This window comes from Cinclus cinclus, chromosome 6 (assembly GCF_963662255.1).
Source record: "Cinclus cinclus chromosome 6, bCinCin1.1, whole genome shotgun sequence".
Classification (NCBI taxonomy): domain Eukaryota; kingdom Metazoa; phylum Chordata; class Aves; order Passeriformes; family Cinclidae; genus Cinclus; species Cinclus cinclus.
This window is the reverse complement of record NC_085051.1, coordinates 6,777,328-6,792,674: the sequence shown is the minus strand read 5'-3', so window position 1 is coordinate 6,792,674 and position 15,347 is coordinate 6,777,328. Positions and strand designations below refer to the sequence as shown.

General features: G+C 40.3%; 1 protein-coding gene across 1 annotated transcript in view; it reads left to right on the top strand.

Annotated features, from left to right (window-relative positions):
- The window catches only part of SLC6A5 (solute carrier family 6 member 5), a 28,297-nt gene extending 16,064 nt beyond the window's left edge, over positions 1-12,233 (top strand). The window contains exons 13-15 of the mRNA XM_062495688.1: positions 6,271-6,371; positions 9,421-9,588; positions 11,815-12,233. Of these exons, the coding sequence (XP_062351672.1) occupies positions 6,271-6,371; positions 9,421-9,588; positions 11,815-11,970 (425 nt within the window). The 3' untranslated portion in view covers positions 11,971-12,233. The remainder of the gene's footprint in view (positions 1-6,270; positions 6,372-9,420; positions 9,589-11,814) is intronic.
- Positions 12,234-15,347: the final 3,114 nt, after the last annotated feature.

Below are 15,347 nucleotides of genomic sequence, written 5' to 3'. Positions count from 1 at the left end.
TTAGCAAATGATAGAGTGAAATTCTTAAGGAAATGAATAATTTTTCTTTGTAATATAATGCCTCAAAATTCTCTTATTTTGGGCAGAGGTATGATGGGACTTCAGGATACCTTTAAAATGCATGTATTCAAAAGATGTTCCTACAGTCTCAAGTCATTTTCCACTAACAGGTCAAAGACATGAGAATAGACCAAACATTTGGTGACACTTTTCCAGGGGTGTTTTTGTGCTTGCACGGTTTTAGAGACAGAGACCTCCAGAGCCAATAGAGGTGTCTTTGTGTTTGCAGTGGGTGACACTGGCTGGGTGCCAGGCACCCACCAGAGCTGGTCTGTCCCTGCCTTCTGCATCTGGACAGAGGAGAGAATATGTAACACGTGTTCATGGGCTGAGATAAGGCTGAGACAGAGCATTCAACCAACACTGTTGTGGGCAAAACAGACTCAGTTTGGGGATATTAATTGCATTTATTGTTAAGAAAAACAGAGCAGGATAACGAGATATAAATAAATCTTAAGAACACCTTAACCCCACCCCTGCCTCCTTCCCAGCTCTATCTCCTCCCCTGGCCAGCACAGGGAGATGGGGAGTGGGAGTTATGGTCAGTTCATCACAGGCTGTTCCTGCTGCTGCTCTGGAGAGGAGTCCTTCCCCTGCTCCAGTGTGGGGTTATTCCCACTGCAGACAGTTCTCCACGAGCCTCTCTAGTGTGAGTCCATTTCATGAGCAACAGAAGTCCATGAATGTCTGCAAGATGGGCCATTCCTCCATGGGGTGCAGTCCTTTGACAGCCTCCTTCAGTGTGAGTTCCCTGCAGTGCCACAAGTCCTACCAGGACACCTGCTCCAGTGTGAGCTCCCCTCTCCACAGGTCTCCAGCTCCCTGCCAGGACCTTGTTCCAGCACGGGCTTCCCACAGGTTCACAGCCTCCTTTGGACATCCCCCTGCTCTGGTGTGGGTCCCTCCACGGGCTGCAGGTGGATCTGTGCATCCCTGTGCCCTCCATGGGCTGCAGGGACACAGCTGCTTCACCAGGGGCTGCAGAGGAATCTCAGCTCTGGTGCCTGGAGCATCTCCTGCCCCTCCTTCTGCCCTGACCTGGCTGTCTGCACAGCTGCTCCCCTCACACATCCTCACCCTGCTCTTCCCTGCTGAAATAACACCTGTGCAATAACTTTTTTTTTTTGTCCTTTTAAAATCTTTTTTCAGAGATGTTGCTGTAATTCCTGATTGTTCAGGTTTGGTCAGTGGTGGGTCTGTCCGGGACCATCCAGGGATCGCCTCTGCCAGACACAGGGGAAACTTTTATAGCTTCTCACAGAAGCCACCTCTGCAGCCCCACTGCTACCAAAACCTGTCCCTGCAAACCCAGACAGCATTTAACAACTTTTGAAGGCTTTTTTTTTATTGTGTAGGCATCCAACCTTCCCTTCTTCCTATTTGTCCATAACATAGACTCAAGACTGTACAGCTACTCAGCACAACTAATTACACACAGTGGTAACACCAGTTATATTGATCCATGTTGATGTACATGAAATTGTGAGGAAGATCCTCAGCCAGTATAAAACAGTGCAATTACCACAAAGCTGCTGTAGTTACAATTGATACCAGCTGCTGATGTGCTCCCAAACTCACCCAGTGTTTTCAGGAGACTGATTCTTGGAAACGTGAAGATCTTCCAAATACGTGATAATTAATTTATGCCTGGACTGTAAGGCTGTTTCTGCTATTGCTGTGGACAGGAATGAATTATATCATTTAATCAGCTAGGCATAAAAATCCAAGGTGTTCTGCTGAAGCTGCTTGTGGAGCCACTGACTTTGGGCTCTGGCCCTTTTCACTAAATACTTGTGTCTGCTTGTATTGTGGAGTCCACTCTGTAACATAAGCATTTAAAAATACCGTACAGGTTTCAAATCATGGAGGATTTGGTGCTCTTCCTTGAGAAATAAATGTAAGAGACAGGACAGGGAATAAACCCTTCATTGTTTTCTTTAATTTCATGGAAATACAGAGGTGTATTTTAATGTCCGCTGGCATCCAGTTCAGTGAGTATTCCTGAGAGACTGTCTGCTAATCCAGACATGACCCAGTGAGGAAATGTTACAGAATATAATGGAAAAATTCAAAATACAGAGAGAAAAGTTGATTTAGGCCAGTCATGTTTTGGTTGATGAAAATTCTTGGTTGTTTTTTATGTCCTTTGAATGTAAGTAACTCAATTAGAGTTGGTTTAGAAGTGAAATGAAACCCAGTTTCTCTAAAATAAATACACTTTAATAGGAGGTGATGAGTGGGGAGGCTTAAAAAGATTTTAAGGGTTTTCTGGGAATTTTTTGGCCTTCCTTCTCCTCCTCACTTTGCTGACAGCATGCCTGAGCCATGCTGTACTAGATGTTTTTACTCTTCCCGGCCACCAGCATCAACAGCATTCCCTGGTCTGTGCCAAAGATTGCCCCCTTTAAAGCCATTGCTATTAGTGTGAAAGAGAAAAATTCTGTGTTCAAAATACTTTTAGTATTTTTAAAACCAGTTGAATCTGTAAAACTTATTTTCTCTGCACGATTTTAAATAAGGACGAAGGTAAATAGGGAGCAAGAACTGGCTCTGTTCCTCCTCTGAACACTGTGTGGCAGAAGCACTGCACACCAGCTTTGTGGAATTACATTTTATTAGGTTTGGAAGAAAAAAACTGCTCTGGCCAGTGTTTGCTTTGCCCAGCAATTCCAGTACCCCATAAAACATTAACATTTATGGAAAACATGAAATAATGCAGAAATAATAATAGCTCTGCAAAGGAAGGACCTGGATAGAGGAGAAAGTTGGGTTTTTTTTTGTTTTAGTGAGATATTACTTTAGTGTAATCAGATGTGGAAAAGGTTTGACAAATTACCAATCATTCTTTTTGTGCTTTCTGTATAACTGATTGTTCATCAACAGACGTTGGTAAAGTCTTTGCTATAATCTATTTCAAAGACTGCTCCCTGGAATTAACCTTTTGCTATACTAAGGAACTTCCTTTCTTTTAAATGAAAAAGGAAAAAGTTACATTAAAATCATTACCTGTTTGACTATTGTACCAGAGCTGCCTTTACTGTGCTATAGCTACTTTTGTAAGGACTGTTCACAGAAATAAATTTGTGATTTGTGTCTTGTAAATACAAGAAAAGCTGCTGCTTGGCTTATATTCCTTCAAGCAGTGCTTAAAATTGGCACAATATATTTTCAAGGTCTGACAACTGCTGTTTTACACTCCACTGACACCTTTCTCTGTGTACTTGTAATCTTCATGGCAAGCAGGTTGGCACAACAGTGGCAGGTGCTTTTATGATGAAATAAATTTGTCTTTATTTCTTGTTACATGTTCTGCTTGCTGAGCTTATTGAGATTTTTAAATTAGAAAGAAACACACGTGGTGGTTTCCCTGTAATCACTTACTTTTCAGTAGAGTCTGTGCTCCATAATCCATGCTGGTTTTATTTCACACGCTGGTTTTGAGGTTTACTCTCAGTTGTTTGTTCCTTAATTTATGATGAATGATTAGTAAAGAACAGCTTAGAGGTGGGGATATTAATTTAATCATCACCATAATTCCCACTGTTGCATTTTGTAACATGAAGCTAAAGACAAAAATCTCCGTGTTTGAGGAAACACTGCTGGAAACTGAAAATACATGATGGTAACTTTGTTCATGCTCCTTCCAGATCTGTTTTTAGACAATTTGTTTTTGGGAAGGTTTGTTGTCAGAGTGAGTGGAAACTGCTGCTGTGTATTTCTAGAAAACATTTTAAATTTTGAACATTTTACCTGTAGCAGAATAGTGAAGTAGCTGTCTGGCTAGGTCTGCAGTTTCCTTTTTAATGGATTTTATATCTTAGCACTTATGAATGCATCATTCTGCTTTAGAGAAGGAAAAGTCAGATATGGACTATCATGTGTTGTTTATTTCCCAAAGTTATTCAGCAGGCCTGACTGATCTGAGAGGGAGACCAGATTTACTAAGATCTGGAAAAAACAAACAAACAAAAAAAACCCAACACGCCCCCCCAAAACAAAACAAAACAACCTAAACAAAACAAAAAAAGCCCCAAACCTGGTGTTCTGATAACTAAATTATTCTTTGCATTTTTTCTGTGGAACTTTTACTGGAATGACATAAGTAATGTGTAATCCCTTTATCTGTTTACATACATTTGACTCCTGAATTTCTAATATTTAATAGTGCCTTACTGTGAATACCTACTGACCATTCCAAGAAGGAACTTTATTTATTTATTTATTTATTTATTCTAATTGGAGTTTCAAAAATCTGTGCAAGTTTACATGAAGCTAGCCTGAATTTTGGAGGTAGAAACCCCTGGTAATTATCCAGTTAGGTATCCCTTCTTTGCAGCTGCAAGTATGGCTGAAGTAGACACTTTAAACGAGATTTAAACTTCTGGAAAATACACATCAGCCCGTACCTTGTGCTGCTGCCATTAGTTTAAGACCAGCACAGCATAGGGATGGCTGCTCTGTGAGCACCTCCTTCACAATCACTGCAGGTGCTGCACAGGTGATTAAAACTCAGGGGCAAACCTTTCAATTGAAGCAAAAATCTCCTTTCGAGTCCATCACATGACGACCTTGGAGGTTACATTTTGTCCAGACATACAAACTTCTATTACAAAATAGAGAAGGAACCAATAAGTCAGACTGGTGCTGAAGTACAGTGATTCCATGGGACATAAAAATTACATGTATTTTACAGAGAAGATGCTTTTTGAAGAAGAACGCTTGTGGTAGTCAGTAAAAGAGAAAAAAAGTGAAAGAAATTGCAGTTACAGAACAAAGTGACCTCTGAGTAGCCTCGATTCAGTTTTCTGAGCTTACATCCACTGCTGGTTTTAATTCTTTCCCCTCCCCTAAATGCAGTCCTTGCAGTTACCATTTTCTTGTTAAATTTCTGGGCTTTTTCCTCCTCTTTTCCTCGTCATAACAGGTTCTTTAGCTTTTCTCTCACATGCTGTTTGCCTGAGCTGGGCTGCTGTGTGCTCAGCCCCTGGGCTGGCTCTTAAACACCACCCAGCCCTGCTGCTGTGCCCAAGCTCCATCAGAAGGCACTGCACGATGAAACAGTGCTATTTCCCCCCCCCTTCTTAATTCTTAGAACAATCAGGTGGATAGATTTATTTCTCCTTCATATCAACAGAAAGGATTCCAAATTAGGTGGATCAAACCTATGGATTATCCCTTCCTACACTCAGCAGCTAACTCCATGCAGTAAGAAATTAAGTAGTTTATTACTTTGTTACAAGCATTTCTTCCCTTACTTAACACCTTTTCTCCAGTATTTAAGCTTTCCCCACATCATGCAAGTTAGACAAAATGCTGCAAATTAATGCTTTGCAAAATTCAGATAAAATTGGCTGAATTTTTAAATGTTTGTGTGGCAGATGAGCTCAGACCTCTCTCTTCTTATTACAATTAGGAAAGCTGGAATCAATTTTAGTTTTGTTTTTTTTAAATAAACTTTTGGATAAATTACTAATAATGAAGTTACTAATAGCTAAGTTACTAATAACCACTAATAACAACTCCTGACCATCACACCTTTTCCTGTCACATGGCATGGCCAGGGAGGAGCTGCGGAGTGGCTGAAATAGGATTTTCCAATCTTGCATGTTTTATTAACTCAAGTAACTTTATAGATGCAATCAACACAATAATCTGAAGAACTAACATATCAGATGATCTTTTTGTTCAGACAATATTGAATCTAATTTAAAATATTTACAGGTGCTCTGCAGGAATTTTAAATATCACTTATGCCTCAGGTGAAAAAGAACAGGATATTACCAGTTTCAGTGCTAAGAGGTACAGCTATAATCCAGTCACGTAGCAGGTATAGAGAAACTGAAATTTTACCTGTGCTGAAGCAGGTACACAGATATTAAAAAGGCTGATCTTCAGAGGGAAGTAAAACAAACAGACAAATTGCAGCTGCCCAGTATATACTATTAATGCTTTGACACAAAACACACTAAACACCTAATCTCAATGTAAAAGCTCAATTGCTATAATCCTTAAGAAAAAAATATTTTATAGGAATGGTTCCCACCATATTAATCCCACTTTTTTACTGTATTTAGATCCTCCAAGGAAGTTTTCAGACGAAAGGTTGGAGTTTGTTTTTGTAGATAGACACAAGGGAGGGCACCAGGGCTCTGTTGCAGACTGTAGCTGGTTTCTTTCACACCTAATTGCTTTTCCATTTGCTGTTTACAGGATTGCAGAGATTTTGTGAAGATATAGAAATGATGATTGGATTTCAGCCAAGTAAATTCTGGAGAGTCTGTTGGGCATTTGTGACCCCAACTATTTTAACAGTAAGCAAAAAAAAAAAAAAAAAAAAAAGCAATGTCTTCTCCAAAGAGTTTTGTTGTTGTTGTTTGTTCATGATTCATGATGTTTCTGGGTGTTTGTAGTTAGAACTTGGATGCAGATTCTTAAAGACAGTGCATGTGTTCTTGCCATGGGTGTGTAGTAGAAACTGTAAGTGATGGTGTTCTTGGTGGAGAGGGATGGTGGCTCTGCCAGGAAAATGCTGCTAAGGCACACCATTTCATGACAGCATCGTGGATTTTGTGTATTTATATTTATATAGGTGTGGGGGTGTGAGTGACATTTATGTATGCACAGGGAAAAGAAAATATAAGATCCTCCTGCGTGCTGTCAGATTGACCTAGAGAAAAAAACCAAACATTTGATTGACACAGAAGCTGATGTAAGAGGGATACTTTGGAAAGGCTGGGGTGGAAGCACGAGTGAAAAAAGGAGAGAGGGGAGGAGAGGGACGGTCCCGGGTCCCCCGGGAGGTGGCGCTGCTGGACAGCGGGAAGGAAAGGGAAAGGGAAAAGGAAAGGAAAGGGAAAGGAAAGGAAAGGAAAGGAAAGGAAAGGAAAGGAAAGGAAAGGAAAGGAAAGGAAAGGAAAGGAAAGGAAAGGAAAGGAAAGGAAAGGAAAGGAAAGGAAAGGAAAGGAAAGGAAAGGAAAGGGAAAGGGGAGAGGAGAAAGGGAAGGGAAAGGGGAAAGGAGAAAGGGAAGGGAAAGGGGAAAGGAGAAAGGGAAGGAAGAAGGAAAGGAAAGGAACCCTTATGTCTAAAACACCGTGTTTGGGGTTTTCTGATTATTATTCCAATTTCATTTCCTCCCCCAACACCTCCCTTCCAATTCTCTTAGTATTTGCTTCACATTTAGGCCTCTATGGAATCAAAAAAGTCACATTCTCAATTTTGCCACTGCTAAGAGTTTAAGTCCAAATCTACATTTGTCATCTAAGTTTCAAACACAGTGCTTCCTTTACATTTCAAACTAAGTGCAGATGCAATCTGCAGTCACATATAGGTTTTTTTTTTTTTTTGACACAAGAATGAAATAATTACTTCAAAAGCTTTTGGCTTGACAAATCAGCACAAAACAACAGAGTCTTCTTTCACCGGTATCTCTCTTTGAGAGCACATACTTCCACTTGGAAGTCCTCAAGCCTGAGCCACAGGTGCAGCAACATTCTGCATTTGTGTAGAGTTTTAAATGCTCATCATTTCACAGCAGGGCTAAATAGTTCCTACAAGTCACAGAGTCCCAGGATGGTTGGGGTTGGAAGGGACCTTACAGCTCATCCCATCCCATTCCACCCCCTGCCATGGGCAGGGACACCTCCCACTATCCCAGGTTCTTCAGGGCCCCATCCAGTGGCCTTGGACACTTCCAGGGATGGGACATCCACATCTTCCCCGGGTGAGTATTCTTAGCTGTTCAGATACAAGATGAGAGAAGTGTCTGGAATTTCTGGGAAGACACGCGTTTTGAACCAGTGAGTGTGTGCTCAGCTGGTGGGTGGAGGAGCAAAGCAGTGACTCTCCTGTCCTTTGCAGTTGCTCCTTCCAGAGAAGCTGTATTTCAGCTCGTGTGCTGGCAAGTTCCTGTGTGTGTTGTTCTTTAGTGCAGTGTAAGCATTGGCAAGTCTTTTTATTCCTGGAGGGGGAAGAAAAAGGCACTGGATGAAGTTAATAACTTTTTTTCCAGTATTGTTAATTCACGAATGAGGACTCTTTTTTCCTGAAAACTGGAAGAGGATTAGTTTTCACAGACAGGAATGACTGTGTGAAGGGACCAGTGAGCTCTGGTGAGCTCAACAAAATCCTGAGTTGTGAAGAAATGAAATTTTCTACTGTGAGAATGATTTCTCCGAAGGGTAAAATGAAGGTAGTCTACTTCTTTCACATAGATTTTCTTTACCAGTTGTCTTCACTGCACTAGAGTATTGCTCTGTGTGAAAACCAGGTAGATCTATCTTGATTACCTGTTGTTTGATTGTGACAATGAATGCCTAGAGCTTGCAAATCACTTTCAAAAAGTTTGAAGACATAGTCCAGTTTATAGTGTTAGGATGACATCACTGGTGTTTATCTTCTCTTGGGAACCTTGTTAAAACTGAAGGCATGTGCACATGGGATTTTTTTAGCTCTTTTTTTTTTTACCAGTGGTTATTTTCAAGATGCTGCCTAAGACCCTCTTTTACACTTCTGAAGAGAATTGTAAGGCTTTTTTGCAAATTGCTCAGATCCTTTACTAATCAGACTTGTGCTTGTAGCTACTGTCAGTGATCACAACCAGGGGATAGGAAATTACGTTGTTTTTTAAGAAAAACAAATTTGAACTGACCATGCTTACTCTCTAAGCTTGCATGTTCTGTTGTTTTTCCCTCCAAATGCAATATTTAGTGAACTTACAGTGAGAAATAAATTGACACTGATCAGTCATAATTCAATTTTTATGCAATGGAAACAGAAAAAGCAAAACCAAGCAATGAATTCTTTTCTGTTATTGCCTCTGTAAAGCTAATATTTGATGCATTTGGATAGCTTAATATTAGATTTTCATTAGACTCCACATCTCTGGAACTAAAGCTGATCATTTTTATATGTGCCTTCACCTAGTTATACTTCTATAAATCTTCTGTGTGCAATTATTGCAAGCACAGGCATTTTCCAAAAGTTACTGAATTATGCACAAATGTAAGCAGAGGTATTGCTGTTCATACAGAAGTGAAATGGAGAACTTAGCATAATCACATTAGGTAAAACTGCCAATAGAGCACGTAATAAAGCATGCTACTCCACGGACAAAATTCTAATTTCAGTTATTCTGGCACAAATACAGTGATTTTTGTCTGATTTTGCAAGATTTCCTTGAAACTCGTTAGATTCAGGCTCTGCCCCATTTATTAGAGCTTGTGGCAGGACCCTGCCTTAGGTGTGTGTGCTTTTATCTGTACTCCATATACACCAACCCTGTGTGTGCCTACCCACCATTTGTTGCATAGCAGGATTGTTTTGCTTACTCAAACATATTTGTTCTCCTTTCTTGTTCCCAGTTTATTCTCTGCTTCAGTTTTTACCAGTGGGAACCCATGACTTATGGAGCTTACCACTACCCAGGCTGGTCCATGGTGCTCGGGTGGCTGATGCTGGCCTGCTCAGTCATCTGGATCCCAGTTATGTTTGTCATAAAAATGCATCTAGCCCCAGGCAAATTTATCGAGGTAATTCTTCTTTCTTTTTGTTGTTTGAAAATATGGCCACAGGAGACTGTCTCTTTTATTTTATTTGATTTGATTTTTTTGTGATATTGATTGTCTAATACCGCTCAGATTACTTTCTGGTAAACTAGTTATTGTGTTGCAAAGAGATGCCCAGTAGATTTAAAACGTAGACCTTCTGCTCCTAGTTTCTCCAAAAACATGGTCCTAAATTGTGGAGTGGTTTGTTTTATGAGATCTAGACAAATTTAATGAGGTTTTGTATGGCCTTCTTGGAAGAAAGTTGTTCTAGATTTGTTGGCCTTCTTACAAAAGCAGCATATAGCCACGGGGAGCCTCAGCTGCTGGGGTGTATTGTGCCCAGACAATCAGCACTAGGAGAGGTCAATCAGGAATTGCCCATGTGCAAAGCAAGGGGTTCTGGACTCATCCAGGTTGTGCTCCACAAGGTTCTGCCACTCTCTCAAGTCCTGGAATAAGATGCAGAGCAGGAAGGGTTTCCATGCATCTCAAGCTGCTCACTGTAAAATCCAGCTGGCAATTTTTACTTTCACCCTTCATCTCTATTCTTCTTGAAGTAGCTGATCCTTTCTGGCACCTGGGCTTAAAATAATTCCAGGTGGCAGTTTATTTTTAATTCAAGCTTCTTTTGTTTATTTTGTTAATTGGATTCCTGACACTTCCCCCCACTGCTTCAGAAATGTGGTGGTCACCTACTTCTCCCCATCCCTGTGTCCTGTCCCTGCCTGGCACCCCCCTCTCCCTGTCTGTTCCCATCCTGCTGGCTCCTCAGTCCTGGCAGGGCATGGTACAGCAAGGTCAGCATTTCCTCCCTTCGTTGCCTTGCCCCTGTCTTCTGGAGAAGCTCAGTGCTCTTATTTTAGGTCTTTGAGGCTTTCTCAGTTCTGCCTTCTCATCACTGCCTGCTTCTTGTGCTGCTCCCACCTTGGGAGAATGAACAGACACTCGCTCCCCTTCCTGTAGCTGCTTTTGCAGTTCAGCTTCCCTGCAAATCCCACCGGGGCTGTTTCTTGCTTCAGAAATGGAAAGGAGAGAAAATATACTAAAATAGTATAATCTTTTTGGTCTCTCAATATGTCACGCTACACATGCCTAAGGGAAAAGACCACGTTCCTCTGCTTCCCATAGAGCAAAGGAATTTCATAGGAGAAGGATTTTTGCAGTGGTGGGACACCCTAGGGAGAGCATCCAAGCAATAGGCAATGAGGCCACTTGTCTAAAAGGTCACTCAGCTCTTGTGTAGAGCAGAATGGAGTGCCTGGGTCAGCTGCCCCTAATGGAAATGAACTAATGAGGAATTAGATGTACTTGTTCCTTGTCTCACAAGCTTCTCTCACTGACACAAGTGGTTCCGCTTCAAAACTTCTCATGCGTAGAGCTGGCATACATATTGCCACAAAAATAGGGTGCTTCCCTTACTGCCTCTCCAGGTGTGCGCCCGAAGAAACACCCAAGAGCTGGATCTGTTTTGAAAGGGCTTTTGCTGAAGATATTTCAAATGTAGACTGGTATTTCCTCAATATTGAGTCTGCTGCATAAAATGATTACGGTTGATTTGGGAGGTAAAAGTTGCAAACTGGTAATTAAGCAGAGATTAAAATAACTGATAGAGAGGTCTGATTCACTTTATTAGGTAATAAACATATAATTGTTCCCTCTAAAGTCATCAAAAAGATGTTTTCTTTCCTTTTTATCTGTGAATGTACCAATCAAATTATACATTCAATAAAAAACTCTGGAGAGATCGGAAAATTTTCATTGTTTGCTAGTTTGACATTCTCCTCTTTCTTTTTTCCTGCAGATAGAAACAAAACATTTCGTAATTTCAAAATTAAAATATTTTATAGTGATATATACTACCTTTGGTAATTTGTATACTTTGGGGAAATATACTAAATAGAAATCCAATTATTTTAATGCACTTACCCACTGCTTAGACCATTGGGCACATGTCCTTCAGTAAGAGAGCCTCACAGTCTACAGCAGTGGCTCTGAGCTCCTTTCACATGATGCAGGGAAGAATACATACTTAAAACCTGGGCACTTTATCCTCTGTTAATCTCAAGAACTTTGTGCAAAACAAACACTGAGCAGTGGAGCGTTGCTGGGCCATCATCAGTAATCTCAAATGAGCCTGTCCTCTCTTCTCCTGCATGGTAATTGTGCTCCATGACACCAAATGAGACTCTTTTCTCTTCCCCATGGCAGAGGCTCAAGCTGGTGTGCTCTCCTCAGCCTGACTGGGGCCCCTTTCTGGCCAAGCACCGAGGTGAACGCTACAGGAACATGATTGATCCACTGGGAACCTCCTCCTTGGGACTTAAACTGCCAGTCAAGGATATGGAACTGGGGACCCAATGCTAACAACTATTACAAGAGGGTGGCAACAACATTGTCAGCCTTCTCTGATTTTTTCTTTTTTCTTTTTCCCACCGTTTCTTCTTTTCTTTTCTGCGGTGCCTGAAAGGGGTTGATTAGGGAAGCAGGACTTGCTGTTGCATGCCATAGGGGAAGCCTAACTAGACCACTTCCAGGCATAGTTGATGCCTGTGACATGTTCTATACCTGGTGACACAGCAGAAGCCCTGTATATGACAGGTGACATAACCAGGTGTTGTCAGGTGATGCAGGAATTAAAAAAACCAAAAACAAATACAAACCCAAAAGTCTTTAGAGGAAATGAGGTGTGCAGTTTGATGCATCTCCTACAAGCACCCTTTGTAATAAGTGGCTGTGATGGGACTAGGATTCTGCTACCAGTGTATTCCAAGGAAGGTTCAGCCCTCAAATATGATGGAAGGGAGCAAAGAATGGGATCTCCTGTAGTCCTGATGTAAATCCAGCATAAGTCTTCTATAGCAATAGGGTTGCTTTTTTTGCCCTGACAGCAAACCTTGGCCCATCATGTCTGCACACTTCCTTTATGATTTATGCTATCTTGGAGAGATTGTTATGTTATTTAAACAAGCAGAGACCCTTGAAACAGCACACCAGGAAGCAATATATGGGATGAGAACAGAAACATGATGAACACTTGATCTTTTCAAGTAGAAAAATAAGAACAAAGTTTTAAAAAAATGATCAATTGAGACTGGAACTAAACTGCATTTGAGTCTGGAAGTGGTTTGGAAATGGTGCCAGAATGAGTTGCATGGGCATCGCTGTTTAAAGTCCTTTTGATAAAGTATAGTCCTTTGTTTAAAGTTTCTTTTGATAATTTGATATCTCATTTAGACTAGGGATGCCTCAGTTATAAAAAATGTCTGACAACTTGCTTCACACCAAGTGAACCTGTGGTTTTACTCACTTCACTCTAATACTCTCAATATATTTTTCCTTTTTTCTCTGCTTTTGTTTACAGTATCTCCTCAAGAAGCCATCATATAATTTGTGCCTAAATTTGTATTCTTACAGTGGTAAGTGTAGTCTAGTTACCACCTGAAAACAGTTATTAGAAGTTAGATGTGCTGTTCAACTTTGTGACTCCCCGTTCATTTGCCTATAAGCACCTTTATGTAACCTATAACCTTTAGATGGTGTATTCTTCTCTTTCAACCAATGGGGAAATAGCAGGACCCCCACTTGTCTATATATTATATATATAGCACGTAAATTCTTCAAAGCAGTATTCTCTCTGAAATGTGCATAAGGTATTCTTTTCATTAAAACATTTTCATTAAATAATAAAAAAAAACCCCAAATCCACAATAATTAACCACTGCAGTCATCCACACAGATGTAACATTAGATATAGAAAATACAAGGGTTGGGGAGAGAGGACAATTTAGTAGAGGGCCATAATACCATTGCATAGCAGTAGGGCATCCTGAATCATTACATTTTAGAAATCATATATACGCAGTCATATAGACTTAAATAGTTTTGTTACCTATTGGACAGAGTAAAAAATAGAGCTTTTGAAGAGTACATTTATTTACCTAAATAGAAAATTAGCCCAACTTATTGTAAATGCACTAGAATGAGGGAGAAAAATATATCTTCAATAATTGGCAAAACTTAACCTTTATTATCTTGTTATATCCTATACATACATATATGATATTTTTTAATGGTGATCAGTGTTCATGTAGTGTGTGCTAGTGATGTTTTATGTCCCTATAAATATCTTACCAATCAATGTAGAAATGATGAGCTTAACAGTTTAGCCAGTTTTTTCCTCCCCACAGACACTGCTGTAGTAGCCTGTAAATGTTCTTTCCTTTCAGGGGACTGTTTCTATCCCATTCTTCTGTCTGTCTGTCTGTCTGTCTTCATATTACAGGGTCTCAGGTAAATCCTCAGTTCATGTGTGTCTGTAGATCAGTAGATGTGTTGTTTTCATCCCGTTGAAGAAAACAAAAAACTAAACCTTGAAGTAACACTTCAACAAATCGTTAACTCCTTTTCTCTGTGTGTGTGTATATATATATGTATATGAAATATATTAATCATTTTGCTGAACTTCCTCTTTCATGGGGCAATTAGTGTTGCCAGTTCTAGGCACTGCTGGAGACCTTTAATCCTCACACAAAACAAGTGAAGTGCTAACAGGGGTTGTCACCAGGGCAGGGATGGCAGATTCCACAATGTTTTCCACTGACCCCTGAGTCTCTGCTCCATGGGCTCTTGTTGGTCCCTGCTCAGCAGCAAGACAGGACTCTCCTGTGAGCTTCTCTGCCTTAAAGCTGTTCCCCCTTGCTTCAGCTTTGCCTGCTATTTTAATAAAAATGTGCTATTCTTACTTCTGGCTTTTATTTTCCTGACAGAGGTAGGTTTGAGAAGCCATGCTCTGTTTAACCTTGTGAAGGTCCATAAGGATGAGCTGGAAATCTGATTCCCATGTCTAGGTGGGGTTGAGGAACCTTCCCTGGCTGCAGAAAGGAACCTAAGTCAGCACCTCTCTTGGGAATTACATATTTCTGTTGGGATAAATGACTCTGGGTCTCTCTTGACCAATATTCCCTTACACCTTGGCTTGATTTTTGGAGTCCAACAAATATGTGTAGGTTTGGTCTTCTTTGAAAAAGAGAAATCACAGTTGAATAGTTTGAGAGCACTGAATCCTTTCACTTATTGGCTTGTCTCAAGGCATGCCTTGGAACTGGGATTAACTCATTGCCATAAAGTTCCCTCAGTGTAAGGATGCCAGTTAATGCCTGCCTGAATTATGAAAGAGATATCATTTGAAGGAATACTGCTGGGATATTATATCTTTTGGCTTGGATTACCAAACCAGACTGCATATGAAATTGCAACTGAATTGCTTTCCATGATTTATGTAATTAATCCGCTTGCTTTTAATTTAGATGTTGTTCCTGTGCCTGCTAAGTCATTAGCACAGGATTAGGCTTGAATTTGAAACTCTGTAAACAGACGATTGTGATTTTTTTGCTAGCTGATCTTTGTCTTCAGCTTTGATCCCATTGCTAGGCTTGCAAAAACCTTTGGAAAAGGGGAGAAATGCATACAAAAATCACAGAAGATGTGAAGTTTTCACTGTATGTGAAAAGCAGGGTTTTATTTTGGTCGCACGAGAATTTTTCTAAAGTATTTTACTGTCTAAATCTGAAAGTTGAGATTAAATTAACCAGCAGTGTCTTCTTTAAATGAGAAGCTACCTTGAAGTTTGGGAATGCACTTCATTTACCATGTTCTAAGGAAAGTTTGCATGTACTTTGATAATTTTCTAAAAATAAATTTAGTAACTAATAGCATAACAGTAAAGATCTTTAAAAGAAAAA